General features: G+C 49.0%; 1 protein-coding gene across 1 annotated transcript in view; it reads right to left on the reverse strand.

Moving 5' to 3' along the window:
* Positions 1-17,738, reverse strand: part of LOC144753773 (dehydrogenase/reductase SDR family member 4-like) — a 362,846-nt gene that overhangs the window by 143,145 nt on the left and 201,963 nt on the right. Inside the window, exon 6 of the mRNA XM_078641349.1 lies at positions 5,119-5,170. Within this exon, the coding sequence (XP_078497475.1) occupies positions 5,119-5,170 (52 nt within the window). The remainder of the gene's footprint in view (positions 1-5,118; positions 5,171-17,738) is intronic.

Below are 17,738 nucleotides of genomic sequence, written 5' to 3' on the forward strand. Positions count from 1 at the left end.
CCAGGTGCAGGTTTAAAGTACTTGGAAGCCTGTTATGTCCCCGATGCTTCAGATCAGGAGCCCAGCCAACTAGCTCTTGCAGTCACTCTGGGTTCAAGAGATGGAGATCCAGTCTGTCTCACCCAAGCGGTAGGGAAGCAGGCAATAGGCCAGCACAGCAAAGCAGGAGTCCAGCAGAGTGGTAATCCTTCAGCAGCACAGCAGTCCTTCTTCCTGGCAAAGGATTCACAGGTCCGGAAGTGCACTTTAGTGATGTTGCCCGAGGTCCCTGTCTTATGCACAGTTGTGCCTTTGAAGCGGGGACAAGATTCTACATGCATGCCATTGAAATGCATAGATGCCTGGCCTTCCCTGCCCTGGCTCCAGACTAACTACTGGGCCTAGCTTCTCCCTCCATCCTGCTCTGGATGGCCCACTCAGTCCCACCTAAGCTCCCTCCCATTGTGTGTGGATGTCTAGGAGGAATATGCAATGCCCTACTGCCAACTACACCCAGTCACGTGACCAGAGACAGGCTGCAGACACCAAATGGCTAAGGCAAGAACATGCCAACTTTCTAAAAGTGGCATTTTCAGAATTGCAATTTGAAATCCGGCATCACCATAAGTTAGAATTTCTAATTGTGGGACACAAAATCTTGAAGGGGTTATCTCATTTGGAGATTACACTTATAAAATATAATAATGCAACTCTAATGTTATCCTATGGGAGAGGTAGGACTTGCAGTAATAAAAAACAAATGTGAGAGTTTTTCATTACCAGGACATGTAAAACTTAAAATTACATGTGCTGCTTTTTAAATATATTCCACCCTACCCCCTAGGCTGTTCTGGGCCTACCCTAGGGGTGACGTATATGTATTAAAAAGGAAGGGTTGGGTTAGGAAAAATATTTTTTTTACCAGCTCTAAATGGGAGTTTAAACTGTACACACAGGTTCTGCAATGGGAGGCCTGAGACATGTTTAAGGGGTACTTGAATGGGTGGCACAACCAGTGCTGTAGACCCACTAGTAGCATTTAATTTACCATCCCTGGGCACATGTAGTGTACTGTACTAGGGACTTACACGTGCATTAAATATATCAATGGGGTATGAACCAATATTATCATGTGAAGGGGAGAGAGCACATGCACTTTAGCACTGGTTAGCAGTGGTAAAGTGCTCAGAGTCCTAAGGCCAGCAAAACCGACGTCAGAAAAAAAGGAGGAGAAAGGCAGACATTTTAGGGCGGGGGTTGGGAGGAGGTGACCAGTCTTAGGCTGACAGGCCTAACAATACTCAAAACACCAAAGTTTTCTCTACAAGCAGAATGTGAATGGAGACAGGGGAAAGAGGCTCCAGTGTCTGGTACTGGCAAATAGTGGATTCACAGAAGCGGGGAGAACATTTTTAAGTTAAAGTCTTTGAGCATCAGCAGGACACGACTTGAACATGTTATTACCGTCTGGGGACTTGAACTGCTGCAGGCCTTTGCTGCAAGGTCCTGCGGGGCTCTCAATGATCACATGGGCTTTGTGGAGGCTTTTACCTGGTCCCAAAGTTTACATTGAATTCCTGTGGCTTTCACTATTTTCTGATTCTGCTTCATTATGATCACACTCCCATCCAAATACATCTGTTTATTTACATTATTTATTCATCTTTTTTCAGGTTGGAGGCAAAATAACCCATACAAAAGTGACACAAACTAATAGAATACAATCAAATAGGAAGATAAAGGTAGGAGGAGCTACGCCGTGAACCGAGATGGCCGCATAAGCTCCCGGCTCCGTCGACCTCCGCCGGCGGCGCGTATATCCTGTCGAATATCCTCTACCCAAGCCCGATACCTGTGTGTATGAAGGTTGCCTGATGCCGCTGGTGCCATCCCGGACTTCCTACCTCACTCGGTGACGGAATTATGTTGTGTCTCCTTCTCGGCCTGCTCCAGGGCTGCCGCCGGGGCCTCGATTCCTAGCCCACCCGGGTTGGGATCATCAACATCGGCTGCGGGACCAAGACCTCGACCGGTCTTCCGGACTCGGACCAATTTTTGCATCTCTGCTTTGTGCTCCAGTTTCTGGAGGGTGCCGACGATGTGGCATCGTGACGAACGCTATTCTTCCTAAGCCGCTGCCGGGGGTTGCGTGCCCGGAACCCTGTCGTGGGGTGCGGGGCTGAAGGGCTGCTCCCGCGGCTGGCGGCGGTGTTGAGCCTGCCAGCTTGGAGCGCTCCTGTTGTTGTCATCGACTGTGTGTGTGCCTAGAGCCTAGCGGCGCAGTCCGGGGCTCGCGTCCTCCTCCGTCTTCCGGGGCCCGGGATGGTGGGGACAGATGGCGCACTCTTGATGGGATCCGTAATGGCGGCCATCGGGGCGCTCCGCTCCCACCTCACCATCACGTATGTCGATCTGGTCGCAAAATTGGATAATCTCTGCTTGCGTCCGGCCGAGGATGCCGCGCTGTCTGAACAGTATGCTTTGGTCCCGTTCAGCGATTTGACCCACCATTTTGAGGTTCCCGAGCGGCAGCCCACTTGGGAGATTTTGGCCCCGTTTATCCTTCGCCAGTAACCTTGACTGGCCTTCCCTTTGAGTCTCCTGTTCGGTGGAGTATCGTCGCTGGAAGTTCTGATCGCCTGCATCATGTCTCAGGTTTTCGTTTGAAGGGACTGCCTTTCTTCTTTGTCTTTCCCTGTCTGCAATGCAGATGCCGCCATTTTGTGCTCGATCTTTCTTCCATCTTTTGTGACTCGAACTGTCGTGGATTTCTCTACCGACTCCAGATGGCTGTGGCTTGGTTGGCGTGTGTGACTCGGCGGATCCGCACTGGACAGGGCTGAAATTTTTCTTGTAAGCGTTGCAAGATCCTCACCACTGTTTGGACTACCTGTGACGCTCCTTCGGATTGTGACTGTTGTGATTTTGGCGATATGTGTTTCAGAGGGACACCGGACCTTTCAGGGTTGATTTTTGCTTTTTGGGATTGCTTCGCTAATTTGTCTGCCGGGTTGGTGCCGAGTACTTCGCCGGGTGCCGGGGTGGGGGGGTTTTCTTTTAGTGGTTGTCCTCCCCATGTTTCTGCTAGATATTTGCTTTTATGGATGGCGTACACGTTTTGGGGAGGTCGCTGCGGGCGGGGGGTAGCGGAAGTCCGGGAGTGTGTTTGTCCCTCCTCCTCCATTTTTTCTTTTTCCCTTCTGTGGGGCAGTTCCGGGGCGACAGGCACGCTGTTATTGGGTCAGGCCGTAGCCATTACAGGGGTGCAGGGTGGGGGGTGTGGGGGGGGTTTGTTATGTTAGTTTGTTTTGTTCTATGGTCCCTTTCGCTCTTTTCCGTCTTTGGGAGGGTCTTTTCCTCTGTAGTAGGGTTGGCTGTCTATATTTGTTGCACTCCTTCCTCTCGTTGGTGTTTGAAAGTGACTCTGACTTTCGGTCTTTGGGGGGTGGGGTTCTCTGGGACGACACTCAGCTATATCGCATTCTGTTGCATTATTTTTTGCCCCGTTCTGCCTCAGCGGCTGGCTGGACTTATTTGTTGCCGGTGTCACCACCTGCTTCTGGCGGTACCGGGGTGCGTCCCCCCCGTCTTTTTTGTATTTCTCCTGTACGGTGTGACACCATCTTTGATGCAGCCATGACCCTTCTCTCCTAGTTTAAAAAATGAAAACCGCATATCCTCTGCTTCGCAACTCCCACAGCCGCGTGTGGTCTATATCGTAATTCCTGATTGTATGTTCGATGTGTGTTTCTCCAATGTATGTTGGCTGTTTTTGCGGCCGGCCCTAGTGGTTGTGGGCCTGCGCATGTTACTCTTTGCTTTGGACAATAAAGGTTTTAAAAAAAAAAAAAAAATAGGAAGATAAAATCCAGCACTTTAAAAAGTCAAGTCACAGTAACAAAAGCAATATGTCTCATATGAGGTTACACATTAGAAAACTAATTAAATACCAATAGACTACCTCAATTTAACAGCCATTGATGAAGAAAACTTGCAACTGCAGAGCATGTATGAGGGTCCAGAAGCATCTATATTAGAGCAGGTCTAACCTGTCTAAAATTCTTCTTCTTAATTAGTGAAACAGGGACACTACAGAACATAATAAAGTGCATATGGCCACATGCATCAAAGAAAAAAACTGGTTGGATTAGCAGATTCTGCCCCTTCGGGACTGCTATTTTTGCATTTGATATGCTTCATCAAAAAATGCAAAAATCGTAACTGGGTTACTTAAATTAAGGAAACTCAAATTGCGATTCCTTAAAGGCAATGCATTAACAAAAACATTTAGAGATTTCGCGAATAGGAATCAAAAATTACTGTCAATTTCAAATTGATGGTAATTTGCAATTTCTCTTAAAAATACACTAAAGGGCATTTTTGAAAGTCCCAAGTTACACACACACATGCCCTTGGGGCTTGTGTGTGCGCAAAATGTGGTGAAATTGAAATTTCAGGGGTGCAACAGGGTGTCTTTTTGGCACCCTTAAAATTGCAGGCGCAATTTGCGAGTACCTATTGGGTACTCGCAAATTGCGCATGCAATTCCTATTCATCCTATGGGGCTCTAGGCTCATAGGAATGAATAGGTAGCAATTCCTTAATGCAATTCACAATTTGCGAGTCGCAATTAAGGAATGTGCAGGAATCGCAACTTTTTTTGGGATTCCTACATGCATAGGCAATAGCGATTCTTTAATTACAATTCCTTAAAAATCACAATTAAAGAATCACAATTGCCTATTTTGATGCATGTGCACCATAGTGTCCTGAGGTGAAACTAAATCTTAAAGGTAGGGGCTAAGTGAATAAACATGTGATCAACACACAAAAGATACAAGGCAGCAGATCTACTCTAAAATGTGTTAATAAAAAGTTATGTCTATTTTATGTCACATATATCACGTAGATTTCAATATGAGTTACACCTGCACTCTCCTGCTAAACAAAGCAGCTATTGCAGCAGCAACTCTCAAGGTGTTTTGTTTTACGGCCTCTCACATCTAGTGAAGTGATTCTGAGGTGGTGTTGAGCATAGAATATGAAGCTGGTCTGATGAGTGTCGCTTCCACAGCTGAGACAGGCTACAGAGACTCAACAATGCTCTTGCACTAACAAGGTTAACAAAAAATGACTTACCAACACTGGATTGTAGCCAACCACGGATGAGGTAAATACAATCGACCCTCCCCTGCAACAAGGAAAGTACAACAGGCTTCATTAAAGAGTGTGAGAAGATCAACAAAGATTGTACAAACAAACTGTAATATTGTGACAGCACAAATGAAGAAGAACTCTATAATAAACTGTGGTGTGCTTTATTACGATATATTCGCGGGAACTCAGGCTGCTCCAACCTTCACTGATCCCTACCTATCTCTGTCTATCTGACTTCTTCCTTTCTGGTTCCCTGTCTAATTCGCCTGCCCTGAATCCTCTTTAAATACAGGGTCCTAGCGCCCCCATGTCATCATACCAATACAACATTACATCTCCCCCACTTGCACAAATTAGTCTCGTTAAGATGTAAGTATTTAGATTTCTTTAATGAGACATGCCAATCTTTGACATATTCACTGTGACTGGCATCCCGGACTAGGTTCTGTCAGCAGGGGAGGAGTAAGCGTCATGACTGCTGGTTGGTTCTTGAGTAGCCTCAAGGGTGTCTCTTCCCAGGACAACCACTGACTCCTTGGTTGTGAATCGCCCTTTCAGATGTGCGAGTTGTTTTGGGTTATTATCTTGTTATCAGAGGCAGCCTTGACCATAGTACCTTTTAAATTGGTCACTTGCAATGGATGTTCATAATACAAACTGTCTGTCTTTCTCCTTTGTTCTTGCCTGATGATCTCACAGTCTTCTTACTGTACAGTTGATGACTTGGCCTTCTGACAAATGTCTGCATATTCCTTAACTTTGGCCTTGTTTGTCTGGTCTAGCTCTGCCCGCTCATTGTGATCTGGAGCATGATGAACACAGCTGGCTGAATTTTCCTAGGTGGAAATTCTCATGTGCACAGCACGGCCCAGCTTCAGGGTGATTGGGCACTTGTCCGTACCACTGTGAGAGGTGGTTCTGTATCTTGAAGTACTTAATTCGGGGCCATCTGAAAATCTTGCCTTGACAGTTCGTCTTGTTGTTTGGTTTTCTTTAATGTGGCCAATAACCTCTCCACCATCCAATTGGCTAGAGGCCACATTAAAGTGATCTTCTGATGTCTAAAGTTGAGGTGACTGGCAAATTCAGCAAACTCGCGCTTGTTAAATGGAGGACCATTATCCATTTTGACCACATTAGGGATGTCCCATGCAGCAGATACTTCATCCAGTACAGGTAAGGTGATGGCCACTTTAGCAGATGATACTTGTTGAGAAATCAGAAATATTCATCCATTGTAACAAGAATGTATTTGCCTGACTGCAGAGGGCCAAAGAAGTTGACTGCCACATGTTGCCATATGTTTTAAGGTAGTTCTGACATTTGTAGTGGGGAGGGTGTTTCTTCTCGACTGATGAGCTGACATTGAGAACTGTCTTTTAGAGTGGCCTCAACCATCAGGTCTCGTGAGCAAAACCAGACCAGTTCACCCTTTTAGTGGCCACAATGCCCTTGTGTACTTTGTGTGCCAGGTTGACCGCCCATGGATTTAGTGTATTTGGTATGACAATTCTTTTCTCCCTGAAAATCAGCCCATCTATTTTTGGACTCTTCCCAGTGTCGTCATGCGTTTGTTCAGATGCGACTTTCCACATTCTGAAGGGTGACATCTTCTGCTGTGGCCTCGGTGATGGCTTAAAGTAGGAATGCAAGTGGTCTTGCCAAATCAATGACACAGTGGTTGTATTCCTCATCTAGCGAGTGTTTCATTCTGGAGGATGCCTTGTAGTCTGCAGGGTTTGCTGCTTTCCTGGTTTGGGAATAATTGTATATGTGTATTCTTGAAGACGGATCCCCCTTTGCTCAGCCCTGAGCAGCATTTCCCCTCAGGGGCTTCTGAATATGATTATTAAAGTCAGATGATACGTAATGAGTGTGAAGGGATTCCCATAAATTAAGAAGTGAAAATGCTCACAGGCCCTGACTACTGCAAGGCTTTCCTTCTCTGGCTTTGAATATGCCCTCTCAGTTAGGCTGTGGCTAGCATATGTCACTATGTGTCTTTGTCATATTGGGCTAATATAGGTCCGAGTCCCATGGGGCTGGCTCCCTCAGTTAGTTCCGTCATCCTGTGTGGGATAAAGTAGGCCACTTTGCTGGCTGATTTAACTGTGGCCTTGATTGTGTTAAACGCTTGATCACACCTTGCAGACCATTTGAATGGTTGGCCTTGCTTTGTTAGTTCATGAAGGAGATAACTGATGTTGGCATAGTCCTTGATGTACCTGAAAGAAACATGTAGTGATAGATTCCTTACCTTACTGGATCCAAAAGCTTTTTGTCAACAGTACCCCTCGGCGTTGGTAGGCGTCAGCGTGCGGCTGCGCGTGCGGCGGTCGCGCTAGGATGATGTTGTTGGAGCTACTTAGACGCGCCCACGCACGCTGACATCAGTTCTTTCTTTTTCCGCACCAGCAAGTGCAGATCCAGGAAGAGCAAGTACCCCCAGTCATTTTTTGACTGAGTTTTTTTAGGCCTTTTATCTCCTCTTTTTGAGTCGATCGACTCCTGGTGTCGTAGGGATGCCCAGGTTCCAGAACTGTGGAGACTGTCACCGCATTGTGTCGGTGACGGATCCACACTGCGTGTGACTCTACTGCCTAGGGCGCGACCACAATGCCAAGTCGTGCCCCGACTACCGGGCCATGGCATCAAAGACTTTAAGGGAGCGGTCCCAAAAGTTGCTTGAAGCCCGGCAGTCGGCTCCGCGCCGCTTGAGGTCCCGATCAAATGGGAGGTCGAGGGACCGGTCGTGGAGACGTCACCATCATTCTTCTGGATCTAAGTCTTCGCACTTGGAGTCAGGTAAGTCGAAGCATTCGAAGAAGAAGTCGAAGAAGCACCGTTGCTATTCGACTTCCCCTAGCCCGTTGCTCGACGGGGCTGAGGGTGCGGGCGGTGCCACCGCCATGGCTCTGGCGGAGCCTGTGCTGTCGCCCCCAGTCTAACCCCCCTTCCCGAATGCAGGTGTGACGCCTGCCCAGGTCCAAGAGTTTCTTGCTGCCATGGCCCGACTCTTTGGTCCGCCTGGCACCGCCGGCGTACCTCCGGGCCCCGTGGGCCCAACTGGGGGTCCTGCTTTGCCATCTCTGGCGGCTCCGGCCCCGGTGTCACCGGCGGCTCCAGCCCCGGTGCCACACACCCCCCAAGTATCCGGGATCGGAGCCTGATCGACGCCAGTTGACCTAGTGACACCTCCACCGGTGCTGATCTCCACAGCACCGCTTCCGACGTCACCCGCCCCTTGGGACGACATCGTCCCCAGATTCAGCCCGACCCAGATACGTGCCCAATCGACGTCGCCTGACGCCTATACCGACGCCAATGGACCCTTTTGTGCCCTATTTCCCTCCTCCTTATTTTGAGCCTGTTCCACACACTTCGGAGGAAGGGGAGGACTGGGAGGGGTCTGAGGACCCTCTAGCACAGGACTGTGCTTATGATCAGGACTGGGCAGAGGATTTTGGGGAGGCCAGTGGTCTTGACACCTCACCTGAACTTGGCATGTATTCTCCTCCTACCGTGGCTACAGAGGAGGGAGCCAGTTATGCAGTGGTGTTGCGTAGGGCGGCCGAGGCTCTCCCCCTCGAACTCCCTACGTTGGCCATCAGGACAAACCTCCTGACAGAAGTGCTCCAACCGGCGGCTGCCTCTTCGGGGCCCTTACTGCCCTTTAATGAAGCACTATCTGACGTTCTATTGGGCACCTGGTCCAGGCCCAACACAGGGGCTCCTGTGGATAGGAACCCGGCCCGACGCCATTGCCCGGCTCCGGGCTACCCCCTCTTCCTCACCCAACACCCCACCCCTCTATGTCCCAAAGCGCGTTCCGTACTGCACCTCCGGATAGGGAATCCAAGAAGCTGGATCAGTTTGTCAAAAAAACATTTTCATCTGCCAGCAGTAATCCAAGAAGCTGGATCAGTTTGGCAAAAAAACATTTTCATCTGCCAGCTTAGGGCTGCGTTCGGTGAAAACTGCGTGCCTCTTGGGCCGTCCTACCCATTCTCTGTGGGACACGGTTGCACAGGTGCTGCCTAACTGCCCGGAGGAGGCCCAGGTGGTTCTCTCCCAGGTGATAGCGGCCGGTAAGATGCAGCAAAGTTCCCCATACGTTGTGGGCTGGACACCGCCGACTCACTGGGCAGGCCGATTTCCACGACGGTGGCTCTTCGGCACCATGCCTGGTTGAGGACAACTGGCTTCTCAGGGGATGTCCAGAACGCTCTGATGGACATGCCCTTTTCCTTTTTGGTCATAAGGCAGATAGTGCATTGGAGCGCTTCAAGGACTCCCGGGCTACGGCTAAGTCCCTGGGTCTGTCAGCCGCTTGGCCTCCTCCTCCTTCTGCCTTTAGTTCCTTTTGTGGCCACAGAAGGGGCGCCCCACAGCATTCGCAGAGCCACAGACCACAGCAGCAGCAACAACCTCAGCGTGGTCGCGGATGTGGTGCAGGGGGCCAGCGGGCGGGCCGGTCCACTTCCACCCACGCAGCATCCGCTTCAAAGCCCTCCTAGTCTAACCTTTCAGGCCCATCAGTCACCAGTGGGTGGAGAATACGCCATTATCTCCACCACTGGTGCAACATCACTTCGGACAAATGGGTGCTACAAATTTTCCGAAGGTGCTACTCCCTCCCATTTGAGACAACCCCTCCAACCATGCCACCTCAGTACCGCTGAATGTCAGGAAATCACTTGGTTCTTCTCCAGCAGGAAGTTGCTGCCCTCTTTGTCAAGGGGGGCCATCGAGCGCGTTCCGACGCCAGAAGTAGGTCGTGGTTGTTATTCCCACTACTTTCTGGTTCCAAAGAAGGACAAGGGCCTGCATCCTATCTTTGACCTTCGGAACATCAAACGCTTCCTCCGGAAGGAGAAGGTCAGGATGCTCACGCTTGCTCAGGTCTTGTCTGCCCTAGACCCGCAAGACTGGATGGTGGAGTTGGACTTGCAGGACGCCTATTTCCATATCCCCGTCCTGCCGGCCCACAGACGCTAACTGCGATTCACGGTAGGCCACAAGCATTTTCAGTTCACTGTGTTATGTTATGTTATGGGGTATTTATATAGCGCATTATCACCGAAGAGTTCTCTAAGCGCTGTCCAAGAGGGGTCCAGTAGAGAGAGGCAGAGAGTCAGGAGTGTTTTACATAGGGTTCCAAGCTTCCAGGAAGAGAACAGTTTTTAATCTCTTCCTGAATGTGAGCAAGTTGGTCCCTTTGCGCAGGCTTTCAGGGAGACTATTCCATAAAGGTGGCATCGTAGTTGAAAAGGCTCTCCCCCCCCCAGCGTAGAGTGCTTAAAACGCGGACATACCAGTAGACAAGCTTCTGAGGACCGCGCCTCCTACTGGGAACATAATGGGTCAGTTTGTCCTTGATGAAATTCAGGGCTGAACCATAAATGGCTTTGTGAGTGATACATAGACTTTTAAACTTCACTCTTTGGGGTATAGGTAGCCAGTGTAAGTCCTGTAACAGCAGAGTAACATGTGTCCTCCTAGGTTTTTTGAAAATCAGCCTGGCTGCATCGTTCACAACGCCTTGAAGCCTGGCCAGAGATGTTTTTGGCAACCCCACGTAAAGGGAGTTACCATTATCCAGGCGAGCCAATATCAAGGCCGAGACCGCAGTCCGGATAGTAGAGAAGGATAGCATCGCTGACAGTTTCCGGAGTTGTCGTAGCAGCCCTACACAGGTTCCTACTACTGCTGCGACTTGTTGGGACAACGATAGTGTGACATCAATTTTTATCCCTAGACTTTTTACTACGGATGCAGGTGTAGGAGGATGTCCCAGTTCGCCAGGCCAGAACAGCTCACTCCAAGGGTTTTCTGCCGTAGTGACCGCTAGCACCTCCGTCTTATCCGGGTTTAGTTTCAGGGAATTTGCTGACATCCAATTCACCATAAATTTCAGAATTTCTTGCATGTTCGCCTGCGATGTAGGCGACTGGTCTATTTGAATCAGAATTTGGGTGTCGTCGGCATAATTGTATACCCTACAATCCAACTGATTTAGTGCGGCGATCAGAGGCTGCAGATGGACATTGAAGGGGACAAAGCCGAGCCCTGAGGCACTCCACAAGACAAAGTCCCAGGATCAGACACCAGATCAGTAAGTTGGACTCTTTGGGAGCAGTCTCTAATGAAGGAAGCTAACCAAGCGCTGGCTGTGGCCTGGATCCCCAGAGCAGCAATCCGCGACATATGTTGACTATGATTTACCGTTTCAAATGCCGCGGAAAGATCCAGCAGGATCAGAGCACAAGGCGCCTTCCTATCCGCTCTCATTCTCATCTCATCCAGAATAGAGAGCATAACTAATTCTGTGCTGAAATGAGGCCTGAAACCCGCCTGGTTGGGTTCAAGAAGATGGTTGGTTTCCAGGTAAGAAACAAGAGACTGCAGCACATGCTGTTCAAGTATCTTAGCAAGGAATGGCAACTGAGAGATAGGTCTGAAATTCTTCAGATCCTTATCATCCGCGCCTGGTTTCTTCAGCAGCGGGATCACCTGAGCCTCCTTGAAATTGCTCGGGACCTGTCCGGTCACCAAAGAATGGTTCAGGAGTGGGAGCACCCTGTCCTTTATACTGGGTAAAGCCAATCTAAAGATTTTAGGGGGGCAGGGATCTGAGGGGGAGCCTGATTTCACCCTCCCCGCAAGCACTGTCAGTTGCCCTTTGCCCTTACCAGCGCCCCTCGGGTGTTCAGGGAAGAGATGGCAGTGGTCGCAGCTCATCTGCGCAGATCAGGGGTTTCACTCTTCCCCTATCTCAACGACTGGCTGTTGTAGGCAGGTTCACCCCAGGCAGTTGTCTCCCACCTCCAGACTACGGCCGACCTCCTGCATTCGCTGGGTTTCTCCATCAATGTGCCAAAGTCGCACCTGATTTCCTCACAGAAGCTCCTTTTCATCGGAGCAGTTCTGGACTCAGCGCAGTTTCGAGTTTATCCTCCCGAGCAGCGAGTCTGGGACATTCAGGCTATGATTCCGATCTTTCAGCCTCTGTTCCGGGTTTCGGTCAGGATGACGCTTCGACTGCTGGATCTGATGGCCTCCTGCATCCTGCTGGTGGATCATGCCAGATGGCATATGTGGGCTCTGCAGTGGGACCTGAAGTTCCAGTGGGCACAGCACCAGGGCAACCTGTCCGATCACGTCCATATTTCGGAGGGCACTGCAAGACAATTGCAGTGGTGGCTCACGAATTGCAATTGGGTCAGTGGCAGATTCCTCTCCCTTCCCCAACCGGAATATACAGTTTTGATGGATGCATCCCTTCTGGGATGGGGCGGCCACATGAGGGAGGCGGAGATAATAGGTCTCTGGTCTTTGGCGGAGTCCAAGCTCCCCATCAACCTTCTGGAGCTTCGGGCAATCCGGCTAGCACTGAAGGCCTTCTTTCCTTCTGTCAAGGGGAGGGTAGTGCAGGTGTTCACTGACAACACCACCGCCATGTAGTACTGCAACAAACAGGGTGAGGTGGGGCCGTGGACCCTTTGCCAAGAGGCACTGCGCATCTGGGCTTGGCTGGAACATCAGGGCATGTCCCTGGTGGTTCAACACCTGGCAGGTTCCTTGAACGCCAGGGCTGACGATGGATCACAAATGGTGTCTGAACTCAGATGTGGCACAAGGTCTCTTTCAACAGTGGGGAGAGCCTTGGTTAGATCTAATCGCCACCGAAGAGAACACGCAATGTCATCACTTTTGCGTGTTGGAATTTCCAAGGCGGCACTCGCTCAGAGACGCTTTTCATCGCGAGTGGAGTTGAGGTCTGTTGTACGCCTTTCCGCCTAAACGACTTATGACCAGAGTGCTGAAGAAGATCGGGCGTGACCGGGCCCAAGTCATCCTTGTGGCTTCGTACTGGGCTCAAAGAGTATAGTATCCCGAGCAACTCAATAGGAGCATCGATCCCCCGATCCGTCTGCTTCTTCGGGAGGATCTTCTGTCGCAGCAGCAGGTGACGGTCCTCCACCCGAACCTGTCCAGTCTCCACCTCCTTGTGTGGAGATTGAGTGGTGGCAGTTTACGTCTTTTGACCCGCCTCCTGAAGTCTGTAATGTTATCTTGGCAGCCAGGCGTCCCTCCACTAAGACGGTATACGCCTGCAGGTGGAATAAGTTTGTGGCATGGTGCACAGCAAAGGCTGTGGATCCCCTTTTCGCCCCTCTTTCAGAGGTTCTTCTTTTTCTTCTCTCTTTGGCCCAGCAGGGCTCTGCTCTGGGCACTATCAAAGGCTATCTCTCAGCCATTTCCGCCTTTCTAAGGCTTCCAGATTACCCTTCCCTTTTCAAGTCCCCCGTTGTAAATAGGTTCTTGAAAGGCATCATGCATATGTTTCCTCCTGTTCCTTTTATGATGCCTCAGTGGGACTTGAACTTTGTTCTTACTTTTCTGATGTGTGCTCCCTTTGAGCCACTTCACAATTGTCATCTTCGTCTCATTAGTCTAAAGACTGCTTTCCTGGTTGCCCTCACCTCTGCCAGAAGGGTGAGTGATCTCTAAGCCTCCTTTTCTCTCTGTCCATCCGGACAAAGTTGTTCTAAGGACTTCTTGTCTGCCAAAGGTTGTCACTGCCTTCACATCGGGAAGACCATCACTTTGCCTACCTTCTTTCTGCCTCCGCATACCTCAAAAGAGGAAGAGAGGCTCCACCGTCTGGACCCAAAACGTGCGCTCTCTTACTATCTGGACTGTACACAACAGTTCCGGGTGGATGACCAGCTCATTGTTGGCTACGTGGGCGCCAAGAAAGGTCGGGCTGTGCACAAGCGGACCATCTCTCGGTGGGTCGTTTTGTGCATAAAGGCTTGTTACTCCTTGGCTAAAAAGGAGTCTCCGGTGGCGTAACGCGCCCACTCTACAAGGGCGTCGGCAGCCACGACTGACTTGGGCGTGGCGTTCCCTTGCATGACATCTGTCAGGCAGCTACGTGGGCCTTGCTGCACCTGTTAACCAAGCAGTACTGCCTGGACAGCCAAGTCCGGAGAGACGGCTTCTTTGGCCGTTCTGTTCTCCAGGATTTTCTGGTGTGATCTTGATTCGCAGACCCGCCACCAGGGTTGGTATTGCTGGGGTATCTATCATAAGGTAAGGAATCTATTGCTACGTGTTTCTTTCAGATGCACAAGTTACTTACCTTCAGTAACGATATACCTGTAAGAAACATTAGTAGTGATAGATTCCTTACAGCCCTACCCATCCTCCCCGCTCTGCGAACCGATTTCTAGGGTTAAGGTTATCCTTTTCAGAGCCCTGGTTTCATGGCACCAGTGGTCAGTTTCTTGTATGGCTCTGCGTTCCTGGCGCGGAAAGTTGTGTACAGAACTGACGTCAGTGCGCGTGGGCACATCTAAGTAGCTCCGACGACATCATCCCGGCTCCAACGATGCCTACGACGCACGCAGAGCCGCACAATGACGCCTACCAACGCGCAGGTGTACTGCTGACAAAAAACATTCCAGATCCAGGCTGATGCCTGGGGGTAATTCTAAGGTAAGGAATCTATCACTACTAATGTTTCTTACAGATATATCGTTACCGAAGGTCAGTAACTTGTGTATCAGGCACAGTAGTTGGCCATTCCTAGGAAAGTCTGAACATCGCTGATATCTCATGGGCAAGGGGTGTTGTTGTATGTGATCTTTGTCTCTTTTCCCCTGGTTGGGATTTCCCTGTGCCTCACATGATGTCACTGTCAGAATCATTGGTGACATTGTAGAATGTTGGGGGCTTGGCCTGTGGTTGTCTGGCAGTTGGTGGCAGGCAGGCTGAGTGACAGGGTGTCACTCCTGGTGGGGTCCTTTATTACCATCTTAACATCTGTACTTGTAACCTATCTTGAATAAAGCAACTTGAATATATTCCTGACTCATGGACCTCTTTTAAGTACAACAGGTGTCACTCAGCATTGTGACCTTTTCAGGGTCCTGCCTCATCCCTACACCTGAAAAGTTGTGTCCATAAAACTTTACTGTGGACCTGTGAAATTAGGAGTAGGCTTCTGATGTCACATCAAGTGCAGTTCTCCTCTGCTTGATCAGGTGGGCACCCGACTTTGTGCTGCCACCACAGGAGGTCTCAAGGCATGATCATGTGGACAGCCCCAGGGTGTCATGCCCTCCCTCGCTAGCAGCTGTAATGTTGTGACAGCGCAACGAAGAACCATACTGTAATAAACAGTAGTGTGATTTATTACAACATATTCACGGAAGGCCAGAGTGCTCCAACCTTCACAGATCCCTACCTATCTCTGTCTATCTGACTTCTCCCTATCCGTTTCCCTGTCTACTTCCGCTGCCCTGAATCCTCTTTACATACAGGGTCCTAGCACCCTTGTGTCAATATACCAGTACAACATTACTCAAATGTTTCATTCTGGTATCGACCCACGTCATTCCCACTGTGTCACGTCTCGCACTGGCACTGAGGACAGTTTATCTCTGTGTAGGCACTCACTACTACTGGTGATCTTCTGGCCTCTTCGCGCTCTCTGAGGCAGTGTAGGCCTGCTGAACCGAGGCCAGCCTGGAAGTCTTGAATGCCTTCCAGCAATTCCCCCAACTCCTGGAGCGTAATGGACACTGTCATGTGCGAACTGAGAATCGCAACTAACCGTATCCCTCATCCCCTCCATTCCCGCTCTCTATCAAACCAATCTGGAAATGTTAGAAAGGGTTTGTATGAGAATGCTCCTAACACACAGTCATTTTCTGCCATAGGCCTACGTAGACAGTCAAACATGGCTCCATTTACACCAGTCAGGTATTCACAAAACCTAAAAACTTGTAAATGCATTTACCCCTACATAATTATATGGCAAAACTGCATGTACTTGCATAGTAGTGAACATTAAGCAATAGGCAGAAAGTTGGAAAAAAGTTCATGAACTCCCACAAACTTGTGTACTTGTCGACGGTTTCATAATCCTAACTGATTTTTTTCCCACCATTTAAATGGTTGGAGACTTATTACAACAATGAGCCGGAGTAAATCTCCTTCCAGGAAGGAAAGAGGATTGGAACGCTCTTAAACTTTATGTAGTGCAGGTGAAGGGGCTGGTCAGAGGGAAACACGTTTTCCCTGTGGAGAAAAAAAGAGCAAATAAATGTGCAGTTTTCCAGCAGGGCTATAATTTGCCAAATCCCAGTAGTACTGCGAGTACAATTCCGCATTGGAAAAATTATATTGTGAAAAAATATCACATGATGACATTCCAGGAAGGTCTCTTTGAACCCTGAGACTGTCATGGCTTTCCAGGAGTAATTCTGGCCATGTATTGAATAGTACAAAACTTGCAAATCTACACCGACTCATAAGACTACTACTTTTTTGTGACTTGGGTCTAATTTTCTAATCTCCAATGTAAATAATATCATATAGGAACATATTGGAAGTAGCCTTTTGCAACTACACTGAACATTGGTGCTAGCACTAAAACCTTTTCTAGCCTCCATTTGGAAGTTTGATCAGAATCAGAATGTTTCCTCCACTTATTTTTGATCTGTTAATCATATAACGTTGTTGCTCATTTGGCTTTGATCTGCTGAAGACGAGAACTGATTTTCTCACGAGATACGGAAGACAGCTGTCAACTCCCAGTGTAGCTGTCTGCTGAGACACTCCCACCATTTGTCCATCTCCCAATATCCAGTTTGATGTCATCAAGAACCCTCAAATACACATTACATGATATTGAGATAAGTTCTGCTCCCCTGTGCATCCAGCCTGTGCACCACACCACGTTGTGACTACTGCAATGTGCAGAGATTCTGCCATTAGTTCTACATTAGGCAAACTCTGGCCTATTTGTGACGAGCCCACCAGCCATGTCTGTCAAGAGTTGCCAGTCACTCTGCATCCCACCTTTCTTCTTGATTGCTTCCCTCACTATTCCAAGACCATCACTCTCCGGCAACTAGCTATCTGTGATCTAGGTCAATTACCACGACTTGAACGTGTGCTGCACTTTTGGCTAGCAATTATACAGTGCCTACAAGCCAAAGACGTCCTCATTTCATAGATGCTACATCTACATATAAATCTGTGTCTCACTGATAAGCTGTTATTAGTTAGTTGATAGTGTTTTATCAATGTACTGATTGTCATTCACTGAATCCTACCTAACTCTGCTTCAAGCCTTTCCACACTTCTCTGCTGATTTTAAAACTCTTACAGAGAATACTTTTGACTTAAACATTTGACGTTCCAACACATTTCCCTTGCTCAACAGAGTGTCACTGTGCCACCTCAAGCAAGAAGTCTCCAGGTCCAAAGCGTTTTGCAAAACTGAAATACAGCCAACTCCATAGAATTTTAGGAACACGCTACTACCCTCAGTGTCCTCAATACTCAGCCCAATGCAACTTGCACATGCTGCACACCAGTAATCCTCAAGATATGCTGGGCTCTGTACTGCTGCCTAATAATATACCAGGAAACCTCTGAAGCACATCCATGATATGCGTGATCTTATCAAGTACAGTAATCTACAAAACACTCCCCCATACTCTAAGCACCTTGTCGAACTCAGCTACACACTAGGTCATGAGAATAGATCAGCGGCCACCAGATAAGCCTACGCCATAATCTAC

Source organism: Lissotriton helveticus, chromosome 5_1 (assembly GCF_964261635.1).
Source record: "Lissotriton helveticus chromosome 5_1, aLisHel1.1, whole genome shotgun sequence".
NCBI lineage: Eukaryota > Metazoa > Chordata > Amphibia > Caudata > Salamandridae > Lissotriton > Lissotriton helveticus.